The following is a 20,957-nucleotide window of genomic DNA, read 5'->3' on the forward strand; positions in this document are numbered from 1 at the left end:
TTCCTCCCTGAATTCAATAAAAATATTAAGAAAAAAAGAATTAGAAGTCCTGTAAGAGAACCTCAAATGACATCATTCTTAGTTCTTAATTAGGAATCAAATGATAGTTAACATTTTTTAGAATAATTTCTTTTGTATTAAAATACACCTCATTTGAGTGGAATCATATAATATTTGTCCTTTTGTAATTGGCTTGTTTTACTGAGCATAATGTTTTCAAGGTTCATCCATATTGTAACATGTGTCAGAATTTCCTTTTTTTTTCCTTATCCTTACCCAAGGATATGTTTTTATTGATTTTAGAGAGAGAGAGAAACATCAATCAGTTGCCTCCTGTACATACACTGACCAGAGATCAAATTACAACCTAGATATGTGCCCTGACCAGAATTGAACCCCCAACCTTTTGGTATATGGGATAACACTTCAACCAATTGAGCCACCCAGCAAGGGCAGAATTTCCTTCCTTTTTAAGGTTGAATAATATTCCATTGTGTGTATATATATGTGTATGTGTGTACCATTTTGTTTATTCATTCGTCTGTTGATGGACATTTGCATTACTTGTATTTTTTGGCTATTGTGAACAATACTGCTGTGAACAGGGTTGTACAAATATCTGTTCATGTCCCTGCTTTCAGTTCTTTGGGGTATATACCAGAAGTGGAATTGCTGAGTTAGATGATAATTCTATGTTTAATTTTTTGAGGAATTGCCCAAGTGTTTTCCATAGCAACTGTATGATTCTATAGTACCACTGGCAGTGCGTAAGAGTTCTACTTTCTCTGCATCCTGACCAACACTTATATCTGTTGTGGTTTTTGTAGTAGCCATCCTAATAGTTGTAAAGTGATATCTCATTGTGGTTCTGATTTGCATTTCCTTAATATTAGTGCTGATCTTAATATTAGTGATGTTGGGCATCTTTTCATGTGTTTATTGGCCATTTGTGTATTTTTGGAGAGATGCCTATTTGAGTTCTTTGCCTATTTTTGAGTGCCCCATTTTTTTTAAACCAAGGTAGTAACCACAAGAGCTGCTTATAACTTTACAGAACTATCAGACATATATCACTTTTAATTGCTAACTATTACTGGTAGCAGGTGAGTATATACTTTAGGAAAATAGCCCACATATCAAATTAAGTTTTGTCTGTACTTCCTTTATAATATGTTTTATTCATCTCTTCCTCTCTGTTCCTATTAACATTATCCTAATCTGCTTGACATCATCTCATGCTTGTATTACAGTTGTATCTGGATAAAAGAGTGGGTTCAAAACAAAACAAAACATGTAAAAGCATATAGGAGGTGCTTAATTTAATAATTGATATCTTGACAGTGAGCTCAGTTCTAATAGATGGTAAGTAAGAATAGATGGTCATAAATTCCTCTAGTAAGTTTGCTCTTCCTTACCTTTTCTTTAGTCCTTCCCCTTCAATTTAACAAAGATTTATGATGCATAGGACCTAGATCTGAGTTTTCACTCGAGCTGTGTGATAGTGGTCAACTTGTCCTTACTGAATTAGCTAAGTGATTTCTTTGATTTCTCCAATCTTCTCTGTTAATTTTTTTTATGATTCTTATAAATATTTTCAGCTTTTGATTATTGGATACCTGAATTATCTGAAAATTACATTTCCCACAATAAAATATGGTTTAGATTCTGACTAAACTGTTAAACTGGGAGACAGCAATCTAATTCTCACTTTCACATATTTCCTTGCACTACTTAGATCAGCCTAGGACCTAAACTAGAAGACTTTAAATCCAAACATTTATTTCATTCTCTAGGAATTAACCAGCAATAATAAAGCAAAAATATTTTAAATAGTTAATAACAGGGTGGGGTTTTGTTTCCTTCTGAAAGGTAGTATTGCATCTTTTAAAAAAATATATATTTCTTTATTGATTTCAGAGAGGAAGGAAGAAGGAGAGAGAAAGAAACATCAATGATGAGACAGAATCATTGATTGGCTGCCTCCTGCACGCCCCCTACTGGGTATCGAGCCCACAACCTGGGCATGTGCCCTTGGCCAGAATCGAACCTGGGACCCTTCAGTCCGCAGGCCGATGCTCTATCCACTGAGCAAAACTGGCTAGGGCAGTATTGCATCTTAACAGCATTTCAAAATAAAGGATAAAAAAATGCTGACTGCATACTTTTAGTTTTTTATTTCTACTTTTGAAATTTCATTAAATGCCAGAACATCTTACACACCTGAGTAGGGTAACATATAGGGAGTCCCCCAAAAAATGTATACACACTTTTTTCTTATAGCTCAATTGGTGCTTCTTTCTTTTCGGATTTAACCCATTGGAATGAATAATTATTCAAAGTGGGACAACCTGTATATTCCAAAACTAAATAAAAATACTCTTTTGGGGTTATCTGACATTTTTACTTGTTCTTACCTCTATTATTGCTTCATTGAGAATTTATATTATATTGATTTCAAATAGACTTTGAAAAGATATAATTAATTCTTTAAACCAGTTTAATTAATTTCAAGAAATAATGTTATGTAATAGGCTAATATAGAAGTAATAGCAAATTTAAGTGAACCTTTTTCTAGATAAAATTTTTATATTTAATATTTAATGAACAGTAATTTCTGTAAATTGTCCATCCCTTTTATTTTTCTCACTCCTGTCACTTACTTGAAAGTCAGTAGTCAGTCATTTATGAATAGTCATTGCTAAAATATATGTTTTTGTTTTCTATACTGCAACCTTTAGCTATAATACAATCTTTTTTTCCTAATGCACAAATTCTCTAATATTTTAAATAACAATCTCTGTTTCTCAGGGATCAAGAAAGTATTTATAACTCTGTATTTGTCACTGGGAAAACTACTTTTAATTTATATTGACCTTTTTCTCCTTTGAGCATTTAGTCTGCATTCAATAAAATGTTGATGACTGCTCTTTAGAAGACAGCTGTATGAAATAAAGTATTATAAATATTCAGCTTTCCTTTCTAAGCATTGTCACCAACAGCTGGGCATCCAGTTTAGCAGAACAGATTTTGCAGAGAGAGAGCCTGGCATCTTCCTGAATCAGTTTAGTGAAGGAGACAAAAAATAGTTTCATATGGATTGGGGACTTATAAAGACATAAAGCATCTGTTCTTCAGTTAAGTCATAGTCTGATAGCATTGAATTATGTTTAAAGCTACAAAAATGTGGAAAACTTGTTTCACCTTGCTCATACCTTTATTTTAATACCTAGTGCATTATTTGTGCAAATAATGTACTTTCAGTATCTCCATTGAAGGTATGTAAATTATTTTGCTCTTCTGTATAATTTTTATTAGTAGTATTTTAGAACACACAAATAAGTAATTTTTACTAAGATCATTTTATAATATGACTAATGATTGAATTATATAATAGAGCATATATAAAACCACATATGCATAAAAAGATTCATTTAAATATTTAATTATGAGTCCATCTTGAAATATGCTATTTTAAAAAGTTTCATTGTTCTGAAAATTGCTTTCTTACGGTATTTTACTTTACTTGGAGAAAGTAACCTAGAATCTTTATATATACATTACTCTTAAATATTTGGTTACTTAAAGCACATCAAGTCTAAGATTTCTTGAAATATTTTGTTTGCAGTGTTAAAAGATCACTGAAATTGGATGATCCGTTCGAAGCACATGTAAGTATTTACTTATGAATTTATAATTGCATAGTAAGATTGTGTTCTTAATTTTTTAACAGCTAATTTACCTTACTAAATATAAAAATAATCAAAAAACATTGTAGCATAATTGCGATTGGTACAACATTTTCTGCATATAACACATTTTTGTAAATCTAATGTATGGAAGTTCCCAGCCAGCTTGAGGTTTCTTTTAAGAGGCAAATTATTTAGAAATACTATGGAAATAATTTAGTAGAAATTAATTCACTATTTGTAGAAAAAATATTCTGCCACTTAAATGCACAAGAAACAATATGGGACAATGGTAATGTTTTAATCTGCATTCTATAATCTTCTATAATATCTGAAATAAAAACATTAACAGCATTTTTATATCAAAAATGTAATTACCTTTTTCAGCTACGCTGGCATGATTAAACAATAAAATACTAACACTGTAATAAATTTCACCATGGTTGTCACAATAAAAATAAAATTGTACTGTTGCTATTACTTTTTGTAAATCTAGTCATAGCACGTTCCCAATGCCAGCCTATCATGACATATGTTAGTTTATTATCTTTTCATACCAATATGGATCTAGGTACAAACACTAATACTGAGATACTTATGGCCTCAGTAATCTTAAGTGCAAATAAATTAGTGAGAAAGTAAATTAAAACAAATAGCTAGTCAATAAATAGGCTGCTACAAAATCCCATAGGAGAATACCATTTCAAGAAATGGTTTTATATGGAATTCTTTTTTGGAAGACTCACTGGTATTTTAACAGTTTACCATTTTTAAAAGTTCCTAAATGCTTTTTTAAAAAATTTAAACAAAGGTGGCAAAATACTGCAGTGCCACTAAAAAAAATCATTAGCAGTGTAATTAGCAATTTAGGATACCATTATCCAACTTGCTCTGTACAGAATGCAGCTGTGACTGTAATTCTGCATCTGTTTCTTTGGTCAAAATGGTATTTGGGTAGATGAGTAGTCCAGCTTGAAATGGAATACTGTTCTTTCCTGCCCCAAAACTGTTCTTTGGGAGATGGTAACATTATTCGAATGAAAAAGAATAGCCATTTAGGAATTTATCCTCTTTGTGAAGTACAATTGTCGTCATGGCAGGCTTTCTGTCCTTTTCTTTCTTTCTTCCTTTCCTTCCTTTCCTCTCTTCCTTCCTTTCCTCCCTTCCTTTCTTCCTTCCTTCCTTCCTTCCTCCCTCCCTCCCTCCCTCCCTCCCTCCCTCCCTCCCTCCCTCCCTCCCTCCCTTCCTTCCTTCCTTCCTTCCTTCCTTCCTTCCCTTCCTTCCTTCCCTTCCTTTTCTTCTCTTCTCTTCTCTTCTCTTCTCTTCTCTTCTCTTCTCTTCTCTTCTCTTCTCTTCTCTTCTCTTCTATCTCTCTCTCTCTCTCTCTCTCTCTCTCTCTCTCTCTCTCTCTCTCTCTCTCTCTCTCTCTCTCTCTTTCTCTCTCTCTCTCTCCAAATTACGATGTATCAAGGAAGCCAGTGCCACAGCTAATATCCTGTATTAGAAAAATACATTGCTTTGTTTGGCCCAATTCTGTACCTTTAAACCAATTGGCTTAGCTTGGCCACCACCTTCTAAATACCAGTTTTCAGTATCCTCGCCTGGGCCTTCATCATTTCTCTTCTGTTTTCTGATCTGTTTCTGATATTTTCAGCTTTTGTACTCTACCTAATCATTTGTTAGCAACTCTATATTCACATTTTAGGTCTGATAGCTTTTGCGCTACTGCTAAGTCTAGTCTTCTCTCCGCAGCTACATTTATCCTTCCATCTACTCCAGAGACAACTCAGCCCTGAAACAGCCAGGCTCCCAAGAATCTACCCACATGCCAGTGATCCCATTGAGGCTGTCTTAGCCCATGCAAAGGAAAATCAGACATTCAAAAAAAAAACAAAAACAACCATAGAGCTAGACTTCTAAGAGTACATAATTGCTGTGAAGCTACAGTGGAACTAGTAGTAATTTTTGGTCATTTTGCCTGACCAATATGATGCTGAAGGAAGAAGGGTTTGGTGTCAAGGAGAGGAGATAGCCCTTATATGCCACTTGTTTGAAGTGGAGCCTGTTTATCTTAATCTGCTATTTCCTCTCATAGATATTGGGAATTTTTATATTCCAGTGTTCCCATGGAGTTACAGATTAATGCTCCATGATGTTAGGGCAAGTCTGCAAAAGTCATTTTTTAAATCATTCTCCTAGTAGGGGAAGCAGAGGTATGGATCATCCCCTGTGACCTTTCTTTAATATATAGGATGTATACTGCAAGTACCACTACTTACTGAACCTTCCAAATTATTTGGGGATAGTGAGGAGTCCTGAAAGTTTCCATTTATCATCACCTACAGTATTTGGGCTGCTCAAGTTCTTGTCCTCTAAGCACTGTTTTTTGATGAATTTTCATGAGGAAAGATTAATTATTTATTACAAACTGCTGCCAATACCAGTCCAGATGACGTTATACATACAACTGGCTACCTGGTTGTAGACCTAGCCAGCTTGACACAATCCCTTTCAGTCCATCTCGTAGTGAAAGAAGCAGATGCTACGGATGGGAAGGGAAGGAGCATACTTCCTGCTAAGGCAAACTCAGTCGGCATGCTGCTAGAAATCTGGAATGGCAGTTCAGGTTTGGGGGAGGTTTGCTGATTTGGACATAGATTATTACCTTACTATTGGTAGGACACTTCTAAATCTGCTTATTTCCATGGCCTATGCTTGTCTTATCTAAGACAGGGCTTCTGAGCATTAGGAACTTTTATAGCTTACACTAGAGGAGCATTGCACGAAGATTCGTGCAAGAATAGACCTTTCTTCCCCTGGCTTCGCTCCCAGCCGCCCAGGAGCCTGCAAGTCTTGGCTCTGGAGTGCCACTCCTGTAGCTCCCTCTGCCCCCCGCCCTCCCTCTCATAGCAGGTGTCCCACCCTGCCTGGCCGCTCCGCACCTGCATATGCAAATTAACCCACCATCTTTGTTGGGTTAATTTGCATATTCACTCCTGATTGGCTGGTGGGTGTCGCAGAGGTACAATCAATTTGCATATTTCTCTTTTATTAGTGTAGATTCTACAGGTTTACTTACTGATCTGCCTCAACTCTGTTCCTTGCCCTCTCCCTCCCTCCTTCCCCTTCCCTTCTTCCTTGCTTTTTTACCTTTTTATTATGAAATTTTTCAAACATATACAAAAGTAGGACAAATGATTTTATGAACTCCCATGTTGTTTCAATAATTTTATTAATTTTGCTTTATTTATTTATTTATTTATTTATTTATTTATATACTAGAGGCCCAGTGCATCAGATTCGTGCACTTCATTGGGTGGGGGGTCCCTCAGCCTGTCCTGCGCCCTTTAGCAGTCCGGGAGCCCTTGGTGTGGGGGGGTATCCCACTGATGGCTTAGGCGCAGGGAGTGGGCCTAAGCTGCAGTCGGACATCCTTAGCGCTGCCTCGGAGGCAGGAGAGGCTCGCCAGCCATCAGTCCGGCTTGTGGCTGAGGGGCGCTCCCCCTGTGGGAGCACACTGACCACCAGGGGGCAGCTCCTGCGTTGAGCATCTGCCCCCTGGTGGTCAGTGCGCATCATAGTGACCAGTCATTCCGCTGTTTGTTCAATTTGCATATTACCCTTTTATTATATAGGATATATATACACATACATATATTTATGTACATATGTACAGTCATGCACCACATAATGAAATTTCTGTCAACAATGGGTCTCATATACAATGTCCCATAAGATTGTAATGGAGCTGAAAAGTTTTTGTCACCTAGTGATGTAGCCATCATAACATCATAATGCAGTGCATTGCTCATGTGCTTGTGATGATTTTGGTGTAAACAAACCTATTGCGCTGCCATTCTTATAAAATAATAACACATACAACTGTGTACAGTACATAATACATAATAATAAACAAGTATGTTACTGGTTTATGTATTTACTACTTTTATTGGTATTTTAGAGTTTTCTCTTTCTACTGGTAAAAGAAAAAAGTTTGCTGTAAGACACTATGCCATGTTACGCCAGCCACAGCTTCATACATCTCATGTTTACTTTGTCTCTTGATTGCGTCATTTTTTCTGGCACTTGATTTAATCTCATGTTGTTTTGAACAGTAACATGCTATATAGGCTTGTAAGTCCCAGACATGTCATTTCATCAGAATATTCTTTAATATGCATTTCTAGTAGATAATTACTTCTTTCATGACCATAGTGCCATTACACCTTGCAAAATTAATAGTAATTCCTTAATAATATCTTTCACCAAGGTAATATTCTTATTTCCATGGTTGCTTCAAAATGTCCTTTTATAGTTGGCTTATTAAAAAAAGGATCCAAACAAGGTTGATACATTGTAATGGTTCTTACATATTTTAAGTCTTTTTGGAACTTTTTAAATGTTATTCTTTTTCTTGTAATTTATGTTTTGAGAAAGACAGATATTTATTTTATAAGTATCTTCCAAATTCTGGTTTGGTTAATCAACCAAAATCTTGTGGTATCCTTTAAATGATTTCTCTATGCGTATTTCCTATTTCCTATAGAAATGGTAGTTAGAGATAGAGGATTGATTAGATTCTGGTCCAAATTTTTGGTAAGAAGTGTCTCATAGGTAATCTATATAGTTCCTATTACATCACCTCAAGAGGCACAAAATGGTCTTATTGATGTTCTCACTCGTTTTTTCTACTCTTCCCTTAAGTTCATTGAGCATTCTTATGATCAGTGTTTTGAACTCTGCATCTGTTAGATTGTCTCCATTTTGTTACCGTATTTTCTGGCGTATAAGACGACTGGGCATATAGAAGATTTTCCTGGGTTAAAAAGTCATCTTATACGCCGGAAAATACGGTACATTCTTTTTTTAGAGTTTTGTTCTGTTCTTTCATTAGGGACATGTTTCTTTGTCTCCTCATTTTGGCAGCCTCCCTGTGTTTGTATCTATGTTTTAGGTAGAGCTGCTATGTCTCCAGGTCTCCATAGAGTCACCTTATGTAGTAGATGTCCTGTAGGCCCAGTGGCACAGCCTCCCCAGTCACCCCAGCTGGACACTCCAAGTACGCAGCATCCCCTGTGGGCTGTATGCACCTTCCTGTTGTAGTTGAGCCTTGATTGCTGTGAGCACATCAATGAGAATGATTTACCCCCAGGCCGAGCAATTAGGAGTACTGGCCATGACCACCATGGAGGATCTGCTTTGTAGGGACCAACTTCATGGAGCAGGACTCACTTTAGTGTGGCTCTGGTGCCCGCTGTGTTCGCCCCCCTTTTTTTCTTAATGTAAGAGTTTATTTGAGCCAAACTGATGACATAAGCCATGGAATAAGATCTCAAATGTTCCTGAGAAAAACAGTTTTGCAGTTTCTTTTATGCATTTGAAATTAAGGAGGGGATGTGAAGATTGGAGAAAGTGAGGTGGCGATTCGTTTATATGATAGTTAACAAGAGTATGTGTTCTTTTTTTTTATTTCAGAGAAGAAGGGAGAGGGAGGGAGAGAGGGAGGAAGAGAGAGAGAGAGAGAGAGAGAGAGAGAGAGAGAGAGAGAGAGAAACATCAATGATGAGAGGAAATTCATTGATTGGCTGTCGCCTGCACAACCTTACTGGAGATCAAGCATGTAACCTGGGCATGTGCCCTTGACCAGAATTGAACCCAGGACCCTTTAGTTTGATGGCTGACACTCTATCCACTGAGCCAAACCAGCTAGGGCAAGTATGTGTTCTCTTGAGGGTTAATACACCACTTGCATTTCAAAGGTGTGTTAACCTAGATCAGGGGTAGGGAACCTTTTTTCTGCCAAGGGCCATTTGAGTATTTATAACATCATTCGCTTAATATAACTCACTTAATATAAATTCATGTTGCTATGAAAAAAGCTCCTAGATTTATTGAATTTAGATAAATCTTGGCAGGGCCAGACCAAATGATTTCTTAGGTCTTATAGGGCCCACGGGGTGGACGGTCCCCATCCCTGACTTAGGTGCACAAGAATAATGGGCAAGGCCCCCCTAAAACCTATCAGTAAAGAAGTTATAGGTCTGGTTTTTTACTACCCACCATGACTTCCCCAGTTAGTAATTTATGATCAGATCACTCTGTGAGGTTACTTTTCATAGAACCCCTTTTTTCCTCTATGGTTGCCCCTTTTGGTCAGAAATCAGTCTGAAGGATGCATTGATGACCAACCTTTGGGTTGGATAGTGTGGTCTCACAGCAGTAGGAAGGCTCATTCCTAGGAAGTTTCAGTATTGACATTGTCTTATTCACCACTGGGGATGGGGTAATACTGTAATCATGGGATTTGAGTCAAGGCAGAATATTTCCCAAAAAAAGGAAGGGCAAGTAAATGGAAGGCAGTCAGGTCTTATGGCCTTCATTGTGAACAAACACTCTTGTTCTGAACTATCATGATCCAAGTTTTGCCTTCTCATCTTTCTGTATTTGGCATTAAGTATAACATTTGCATGAGCCATGAAAGAGTATTAACAGATATCATATACATGCTCAGTAATCATAAACACTTGGACTACATAGAAAAATCCAAAGAACAAATATAACTATTATTATGACTAATATTAGCAGACAGGTAAAGACAATCAAACAAAAAGATTCTGAGTTCAATGTCAATCTGTAGATATACAGGCCTTGCCAATGACTTGGGATAGCTGTCTGCCTTTGTGTCAGTGACTCCTCATCCTCAAGGAGTCTTTAACCTCCACAGACAGGCATAGATGTTCATTCACATTTAGGTTGGAGTGTGTCTTTTATTAGCTGTCCTTTCCAATAAATAGTATCTCCAGGTGGCAGTCAATGACCTTTAAAGTCTTCATCTCCTGATACAAAGCAAGGAGTCAGTGGGGCACAATGGGACTTTGCTTGTACCTAGCACCATATTCAGGTCCATGGGATGGTCCTGGTTGGGCTTCTTCGATTACTGCCAGTTACCAAGTAAATGTTGACGCCAAACCTGTGGAGAATTTTTATAAGAGTTTATTTGAGCCAAACCGATGACACATGCCAAGGAGCAAGATCTCAGTGCTCCTGAGTCCACCCCTTGAGTATGTTGCTTGTGGAGGTAGTTGGGTGGTTATTTGGCATGGTCTGAAGCTGTCCACTGAGTGCTCTGGCTCTGGGGACTCCTGGGAGGTGCAGGCCAAGGTCAGTCACTGAGTGTGCCCTGCCTGGGGCCACCTGGCATGAGCTACAAAGAGATCTGCAGAGAGCTGCTAGTTGTGCTGGACTTGGAAGTGGCCAGGAGAGCCAAGCCATGAACCAAGGCTGGCCACCTAGTGCTGGCTGGGCCTAGGGCCTCTTAGCAAGAGGTACAAGGCTCCCCAAGGCCAGATGCTGCTTGTTTGAGAGATTTTAGGAAAGTTTGCAGCATGAGCCAAGACAAGTAGTTTGTATGGAAAAGCCACTAGAAACCGCTTACAAATGCCAGTATTCTTAACTCTTCCTGTTGTGGGATACTAATCAATAGGCCATGTCCTTCAACATTTGGGGGGTGGCAGAATGGAAAGTCTCAGATCAATTCTAGGGTCACTTTTAAGCATCTTTAAGGTTTAAAAGTTAGAGGATCTTGATACAACTTTCAGAGGGGGGAGACTTATAGAAGTAAAATTATGCCTTTATGTATATCAGTAGGCAGATTTATAAAAATTATTTATTTACTGAAAAATATTTAGTGGGATAGTATGTATTACTCTGTATTTAATAATTGTAGACATATTTTTCCTTTTAACCAACACAGATGACTAAAAAGAAAAGCAAAAGAGACACCTCAGTATTTTTAAGGTGAGGGAAGAAAAAAAATACACACACATGTGCACACACAAAGACTTATTTTATGAAAGCTAGAAAATTGTTTTCAAGGAGAAAGGTATGATCTACAGTTACAATGTTTAGATATTTGGCAATTGGAAAAAATAATTTTTTGGTGAAAATAGGAAAACAGATTGACATAAATGTACATTAGGGTAGTGACTTTCATTTCTTGTACATACACAGTGAAATAGTTCTGGACAATAAATTCTTGGAAAAGTAGGGTAGGATTGGATAAATGTCATAGTTTATGACTGAATACATATAAACAGGTGAAAACTCAAGATGGAGAGGTAATAACCACCTGATAAAGAGACTTAAAACCCTTTCACCCTACAAAAAAGATTGTGTTAGAGTTATAACTTGATATTATAGTTGGATTTTTTAAAAAGATATTGGTTACATTTGTGGCTACTATGGGTACATAAAATAAAGAATGGAATGTTTTTGTTCCCTCAATAGAAAGTATTTATCATTTAAAATCTTAACTGTAAAATAAAGTTGATGCTACAGATTTGGGAACTAATACCAAGATAATTGAAAAATGTGACACAGCCACTATTTCTGCCATGGTGTCTTAAAAATAAATAGTTGACAATGGAGAGTTATATAACTTTCAAGACAGCTATCAAGCTAAGTTCAATTCTACAATGTTGGCAACACCTCAGACCTTTCCTTTATCCCCCAAATCTACCCTATTATGTCTGTTTTACATCTAGACTTCAGGTCTTTCATAATTTTATTTTCATTTATCTAAGCCTCACCCTTTACTCTCACCAAGAATTGTTCCATGAGGTTATTGCAGCCCACTTTGATTTTCTCTCTCCCCTTAATTTCTTTAGCACACATAAAACCTTACTATCTGAGGCCAGAACATTTTATTCTATTTCTTTGTATACATTAGTTAGCAAGTGCTGGGTGATTAGTAAGCATTATAGAAAACAAGTTCAAAGGGAATTCAGAAGAGCAAGCAATTAATAGTGTGATAAGGGGTGTTTGGAAGAAGTGGATCATGAATAGGGACCTAAACCAAAGACTAAGTTCCAGGGAAGATAAGAACGAGAGGGCTAAGCCCAGATGTACATAACCTAGATACTGAGACTACAGGTGCAATTTAATATTGGATGAATGAACTAAAGAATGAATGTGTAGCCCTAGCTGGTTTGGCTCAGTGGATAGAGCATCGGCCTGCGGACTGAGGGGTCCCAGGTTTGATTCCAGTCAAGGGCACATGCCCGGGTTGTGGGCTCGATCCCCAGTAGGGGACATGCAGGAGGCAGCTGATCAATGATTCTCTCTCTTCATTGATGTTTCTATCTCTCTCTCTCCCCCTCTCCCCTTTCAGAGAGGAACTCTGAAATAAATAAAAATATTAAAAAAAAAAATGAATGTATAGAGTGGCTTGGCCAAATTGTTCTTCTTCTTTTTTTTTTTCTATTGAATTTATTGGGGTGACATTGGTTAATAAAATTATATAGGTTTCAGTGTACAATTCTATGATACATCATCTGCATATTGTTGGACTGTTCCTTTTAAGTCATTTATTCATCACAAAGTTTTGAGCCCTAGGGTACAAAGATGAAGAAGTGATACTTGTTTTCAGGAACTCAAATTTTAGTGGGGCAGACAGAAACTTAAAAATTTGCTAGCTCCAATAGGAAGTATGAGAACACAGAGGAGGGAGCTGCAGAGAAGATTTGTGTAAGATAGGCCAAATTCTCAAAGACCTTAAATGCCATACTCAATTGTTTGAACATTATTTTGGTTATGAATAAGACAAGACACTGTGACAGAGCAACTGTGTGAAGGTTTAGGACATTACTGATCCTTCCTAAGATTTCCTTGTGGGATTTATTATAAAATCTGAGAGTTTCCCTGGCTTGGCCCCATTATTACTTCTGGTTCAACTGACAGCAAAAGTTAGGATATAATTGGGAGAGTCAGCTACCTCTAGCTTTATCTTGTTTGGAAATAGTATCTAGAAGGTAATAAACCTTTAATGTTAAAATTTTATAAATATCAAATCGAGATGCCCTAGTTAGTGTGGAGACCTAAAATAGCTACATAACTTGAAAAATAGTGTGCACTTTGAAGGTAATAATTGAGTATACCTAAAATCCAAAAGAAAGAACAAGAAAAAGAGTATGGGTTAAATTTTCTGAGTTTTCAAAGATATTTTCAAAGATCTATAACTAAACAAGTATTTTTGTCCCAAATTAATGTTTATTTCCAGTCATTTGAGCCTTCAAGAATCACAAGGAAGAGAAGTGCGACAAATTATTCTCCATCAACTGGAACTTGTCGATTGAGCCCATATGCTTCTCCCATAAGCTCTAAAGAACAAGAGCACAAAAATGGACCTACAAATGGTTAGTTAAACATTCTTTCCCACTTATTGTAATATTTTTTAGGTTATTGGTTAAATCAAAATTTTGATTTAATAATACATGGATATTACTGCAGCTGATTTTTCTCTTCTTAAAGAATTCAACATAGAAAAGGCTAGAATGTAGATATTACTTTGTACATAAATGTAAACTTTCTAGGCACTTATTTTAAAATGCTGCTGCAGACTTTGTTCCATTTCTATTCCATCCATTAAATAGAAATTATGGCCTGACTGCCTTCAGCTACTATCAATTATAATGGTTACAGATATGCCTCTTAACAAGCTATCCATCATGTGCATAAATTAAAGGGCACATAATTCAGGTACCGCTGCACTATACAGTTTAAGAATGATACTTCTAAATGTTATTTTTATACATGTTGTCCATTTAGTTTTATTCACATTTTGTGTTTCTTTATATAGCTGCCTTTATTTATTATATTTCATTCCCTTCTCTTTTTTTTTTTTACTATTTTGAATGAATTTGCAAAAGGTTTGTAGAATTTTCCATAAGAGAATAACCTAATTTAATATTAAATTTTTTATTTTAAAGTATTGTTAGTTTAAATTTTACCATACATATTTTTTCTTCTCTGGTAGTTTACTGCTAAATGTTTACTTAAAAGATATAGAAATCTAGATTTCATAGGTTTAATTTTTAATACTAGAAAAGGTTATGAATCAGTGGCATGTCAAGTTTCTATAATATAAAATTTTAAGTAGGCTCAAATTTAATAAAATATATTTAAGATATGCTGTGATTAGCCTAATTCATATTTTATTGTTTCACATTTATTGAGTGCTAAGCATATACTAGAAGCTACACAGAAACAAAGAAGTCTTCTCATTTTACCTAATTTGTTGTAATGAAACCCATAATGAGATCTTAAACTTTTAAGTGACATTTATTTTACTTTAATCAAATGCTTTTTATATTAAAGCTATCACTGTTAGATTTGCTTTCACAAAAATATATGAAGATGTATACATTTTCTTCAAGTTCTGTAGTTGTTTTTTATACACTTGATATAACTCAGGTTTAAAAATAAAAATTAGTGCCTTAGACATGGCGCTTCTCTATACTGAAATGTGAATAGATTTTAAGTGGATCTGTATTTAATTTCCATATTGAAATTAAATATGGACTTAAGGGAACATTCCTTTTGCCTATAAAAAGACTGGTCACATGATTCCAGTTGACATTTAAGTGGATAATTATCACAGATTATAGTACTAAGTAAGCTCTTTTTTTAAAAGTCATATAGCAAGGTTTCCTGGGGAGCTGGTAATATTCTATTTCTTAGTCTATATTGTGGTTACACTGGTTCACTCTATAATTATTCATTAAAACTGTGTTTTATATACTCTTTGTTATATGTATCTCACATACAGAAGTCTCAAAGGAGGAGTATTCTGTCTAGGCTCTTATGTCAGATTATGTCATCTTATACATATTTTAGAAATAAGAAAGCCTGACTCTTATGAAATAAATTAAGTTCTAAATGAAGTCATAACTTCAACAATCCTCACTTTTAAAATATTATACAAAACATAAGGTACAATTTTAATACACACTTTTATCTAACATTTTCAAGGACATTTGAGGCACTACTCACTTCCTATCATACTTGGGATATAATTCAAAACCTTATTATGACTTTTAAGGCCATACATCATCTAATACCTGAGCATATCACCTGCCTCATTTTCTACTAACCTTCCCAAGTTTACACTACTTTAGCCATTCTTTCTTGCTATTCGTTAATCATGCTGAGCCACTTTCCACCACAAGGTCATTGTACTTACAGTTCTCTTATTCTGGAATACCCTTGCTCCAGGTATTGATATGTACATTCTATATACATCTGAACTATGTTGTATGTGAACATATGACTTAATATTAAATGTAAATCCGTTTGTAGTTATGAAAAGAAGAAAATATGATTCTAAGTCATCCCTCTACTTATTCTGCATGGGCCAAAAATGGGGTGACCGATTCCACCTCATACATTTAAGACATAAACACACATACATATTCATTTATTTATCATTACATATATACATATACATATACATATACATATACATATACATATACATATACATATACATATGTATTATATATGTGTGTGAGTGTCATTATATTGCTGCCTTCTCTTCCCCCTTAGCAAATTTCTCCAAACTGTTTTGCTTTTCACAGTAGAGGAAGAATGGTACATTTTTCTCTCCTTTACTCCCAAGAATGCATCAGACTTATTTTTAGATAATTAAGGTAGCGGGATAAACAATAAATTTGTATAGTTAAAGTGAGTAATTGTAAATTACATAATAGATCTATAGAAATCACCCATACTGTGACAGTGTAACATCACAGAGATATAAAGAGAATATGATCAAACAATGAAGGAATATGATAGAGGAAGAAGCTCCAACCTGTGTCAAATAGGAGTTCCACAAGGAGGAAGTAGAGAGAATGGGGCAGAACCGGTATTGTAAGATGTAAGGACTATACATTTTTTTTTAATGTTCTCTATTTTAATTCATTATATGGTAAAGATTGATAGATCTAACTCATATAAAACAAAGGCTCTATGGAATTCCCAGTTTTTTATTTATCTTTATTGTTGAGAATATTCAGATGTCCCCTTTTATTTGGCCCTTGACCCCCCTCCCTTCTACTCCCGCTCTTTAACCAGGCCTTCACCACACTATTGTCCGTGTCCATCAGTTTTTCATAATTAAGGAAAAATAGAAATTTTCAGATTAGGGTAGTATGCTTAGTCTGAGCAGGATGAACTAAAACAAATCCATACCTAATCATATCCTGTTGAACTCTAGAGCATTAAAGACAAAGAGAAAATTTTAAAAGCAACCAGAGAAAAGACAAATTACCTACAAGGGAATGACAGACAGATAGTAGACTTCTCATCATCATCAATTTACCATTATGGCAGGAAATGGAATAATAATACCAGCCTGAAATAACAGCTGATTTTTTTTATTCAGGAAGTGAAGATGAAATAAAGGTATCCTATCTAATAAAAGAGTAGTATGCAAATTGACCATACCTCAGCTATACCCACAAGCCATGCCCACCAGCCAATCAGGAGCAAATATGCAACTTAACCCAACCAAGATGGCTGCGGCCATGGAGAGAGCAAGAGGCTTGGGTTTTCCCGGTAATGGAGGAAGCCAAGCTTTCTGCACATCCTGGCTGGCCTAGGCCTCCACTCAAGGCTACAAAGTTTCAATTATAGAAGATAAATAAATCCCAACAAAAATGGCTGCAGCCACGGAGCTGGAGAGAGCAGGAGGCTTGAGTTGCCCCCGGCGATGGAGGAAGCCAAGCTTTCTGCACACCCTGGCTGGCCTAGGCCTCCACTCAAGGCTACAAAGTTTTAATTATAGAAGATAAATAAATCCCAACAAAAATGGCTGTGGCCACGGAGCAAGCAGGAGGCTTGGCTCCGCTGAAGGCTACAAAGTTTCTATTATAGAAGATAAATAAATCCCAGATCCCAGGGCCTCCACTTGGGTCGCTGAGGAGCGTGGCTGGCCTGCAAACAACCACAGGCCCCTTGCCCAGGCCACCCCACGCCCCAAGGGAACCCCCACCCAGATCCGAGACACCCTTCAGGGCAAACCAGCCAGCCACCACTGATGCACCAGGCCTCTATCCTATCTAATAAAAGATTAATATGCAAATTGACCATCACTCCAACACACAAGATTGCTGCCCCCATGTGGTCAAAGATGGCTGCCCCCGTGTGGACACAAGATGCCTCCACAAGATGGCCAGCAGAGGAGGGCAGTTGGGAGGGACCAGGCCTGCAAGGGAGGGCAGTTGTGGGCAATCAGGCCAGCAGGGGACAGCAGTTGGGAGGGACCAGGCCTGCAAGGGAGAGCAGTTGGGGGTGATCAAGCCTGCAGGGGAGGGCAGTTACGGGTGACCAGGCCGGCAGAGGAGGGATGTTGGGGGCGACTGGGCCTGCAGGGAAGGGCAGTTGGGGGGGATCCAGGCCTGCAGGGGAGAGTAGTTGGGGGGGGGGGGCTAGGCCTGCAGGGGAGGGCAGTTAGGGGCAAACTGGCTGGCAGGGGAGCAGTTAGTCATCAATCAGGCTGGCAGGGGAGTGGTTAGGGGGTTATCAGGCTGGCAGGCAGAAGCGGTTAGGGGCAATCAGGAAGGCAGGCAGGCGAGCAGTTGGGAGCCAGCAGTCCTGGATTGTGAGAGGGATCCCAGATTGGAGGGGGTGCAGGCTGGGCTGAGGGACAACACACCCCCGTGCATGAATTTCGTGCACCGGGCCTCTAGTATTCAGATAAAGTCTAAGAATTTACCATTAACAGATACTCCCTTGATAGGATTACTGAAGAATGTACTTCCTAAAGAAGCAAACCAAACCTCAGGTAAAGGAATGGAATGCAAAGCATACTGGTGAAAAATTAATTAGCAAACAAATTGGTAAATCTTAATTGTAAACTTAATGACTAAAATATGAATACAAATGTGCTGACTATAAAGCAAAAGACAAACAATTTGATGTGTGGAGGGTTAAAAACAAATAATATTCCATAATAGCATAGAAGATAGATGAGGGAGCAGAAAGGAGTTAGTGATTTAAGGTCCTTGTAATTTTCAGGGAGCAGGTGGAAAATCTGTAAATTGAATTTTTAATTGTGTTTTTGTTTGCTTCCTTATAAAGTGGGAAAATTGTCAAGATTATTGTGAGAATTAAATTATTTAATACACAAAAGAATTTAGATTAGTGCCTGGCATATAGTAAGCTTCAATACATATTTTAGCTGTTTTTATTAATATTATTAATATTTAGATTTTAAGACATAGGACAATTAAATGTATATGGAGCAGAAAAAGAAAACAAAGCAAACATTAGCTTTTAAAAGAAGCTAATAGTTGGTATAAGAACATTAATATAGACTAAAACAGACTTTAAAGCAAAAAGGTATTATTGAAGATAATAGGAATCTTTACATAATTTGAGAAAGAAAGATTCAATACCAGAAAATCCTGAACCTCTGCACGTAAAACAAAAACTCAAATAAGACAAAAGGACAGCCTTACAAGAAGAAATTTACAAATCCCTAACCATAGTAGGAGATTTTTTTCCTCTCTTAAAAACTAATGGAATGGATAAAAAGTTTGAACCCAACTAGCAATCTTGATCTAATGATCAAACAAAGGTTATACCCACATATAATAAAGCATATAGCCCTGGCCAGTGTGGCTCCTTGGTTAGAGTGTCACCTTCACTTCAGAGGGTCTCAGGTTCAATTCCCTGTCAAGGGCATGTACCTGGATTGCAGGTTCAATCCCCAGCCCTGGTCCAGGGCATGCAAGAGGCAACCAATTGATGTGTCTCTCTCACATTGATGTTTCTTTCTCTCTCTCTCTCTCTCTCTCTCTCCCTCTTTCTTCCTGCCTCCCCTCCCTCCCCCGCTGCTTCTCTCTCTAAAAATCAATGGGGAAAATATCCTTGGCTGAGGATTAACAAAAAAATAAAGCACACAGAACTTTTACAAAAACATAACTAGTTTGGAGTCACAAAGAAGTCTCATCATACTAAAAATTGCTGTTACACAGATCACATTCTCTGATCAAAATTTCATGCCATTAAGAATCGATAATAAAAAGGCCACCCTCTAAAAGTTTTAGCACACGTGTTTGGAAACCAAGAAACTCCTAAATAATTCATTGATCAGAAAAATCATAATGGAAAGTATAAAATATTTAGACATTGAATGATAATGAAGACATATCAGCACTTAGAGGAAAATTTTATACCTAAATATTGCATTATGTCAAAACAGTTTTTAGTGGAAAATTTATACTTACAATACATATATTTAAAAAGGAAGAATAATTGAAAATAAGGAGCTAATCATTCAACTCAGAAAGATAGAGAACAATAGAACAAACCTGAAAAAGTAGATGAAAGGAAATAATGGAAGATATGAACAGAGATTATTAAATAGAAAACAGGCAATAATAAAGAAAAGCAACAAAATTAAAAGAAGGGTCTTTGAAAAGACTGATCAAATGTTAGGCTCTGGCAAGTCTGATTTTTTTTAAGTGGAACAAGGAACACATGATCTGTATTTTAAAAGAGCTGATAAACTAATAGTTTAACTATATGATAAACAATTTGAGATATGTGAGCCAAATGCTTCTTACTGTGGCCCACAATCTAATATGGATGAAAGATTTTAAAACTTATTGTTCTGTTGCTGCTTCTCAAATATTAATGTTTTAGCATATAAAAAGCAGTTCCAATATTTTCATTGATAGCTTTCTATTCAATAATATAGGTAATATTTTTAAAATACTATATTTTCTTCTATGGGACTCAGTAAAGGTATTTTGAACTTAAAAAGTGCCATTAACATTGTTACTTTTTCATGAATTGATTCTCTAAAAGGATGTTCACTATCCACACTTGTTTACTAATATTAATTTGGTTAATTAAAATAATAACAGGATTCCATTTGCCTTATAGCCTGCAAACTCCAATTTGATCTGGCAAACTGTCTTAGAAAAAAGTTGCTAACTAGTATGTGACACCTTACACAAATAATTTGAATCTTTCTGGGTCAATCAAGGTTTTTCTCAAGTCATAACTTTTGATTTGGAATCAAATGATGCTTGAGTTGTGTGTCAGCTATAACCTATGTGTATCTAGTAGCATCAAGATACTAGCCTAAACCTGTTTGAACTTTAATCTATTAGTAAATAAGCATAGCATCATGGTTTGGAGCATAGCCTTTGTAGCCAGGTGGCCGGGTTTAGATCCTGACTGCCATGTACTGGCTTTAGGGACTTGGATAAATTATGTAACCATTCTGTGCCTCTATTTCCTCATCTGTAAAATGAGAATAAGAGAGTCTGCCTTAGATTGATTACAGATTGATTAGTTAACATATATAACACTTAAAACAGTGCCTACTCTTAAAAATATTATATATTAGCCATTATCATCATCATTGGTTGTACTTCTAAATGTTATGATCTGTTGAAAGCTATCTTCATTAGTTAGTGAAAA

General features: G+C 36.5%; 1 protein-coding gene across 2 annotated transcripts in view; it reads left to right on the top strand.

The window, feature by feature from the left end:
- ITGB3BP (integrin subunit beta 3 binding protein) overlaps positions 1 to 20,957 on the top strand; it is a 49,961-nt gene that overhangs the window by 4,464 nt on the left and 24,540 nt on the right. For both annotated transcript variants that reach the window (XM_079777023.1, XM_079777022.1), the window contains exons 2-3: positions 3,626 to 3,668; positions 13,744 to 13,879. In XM_079777023.1, coding sequence (XP_079633149.1) covers positions 3,626 to 3,668; positions 13,744 to 13,879 — 179 coding nt within the window. The remainder of the gene's footprint in view (positions 1 to 3,625; positions 3,669 to 13,743; positions 13,880 to 20,957) is intronic.

The sequence above is a fragment of the Cnephaeus nilssonii genome (genome assembly GCF_951640355.1).
Source record: "Cnephaeus nilssonii genome assembly, chromosome: 7".
In the NCBI taxonomy this organism is placed as follows: Eukaryota; Metazoa; Chordata; class Mammalia; order Chiroptera; family Vespertilionidae; genus Cnephaeus; species Cnephaeus nilssonii.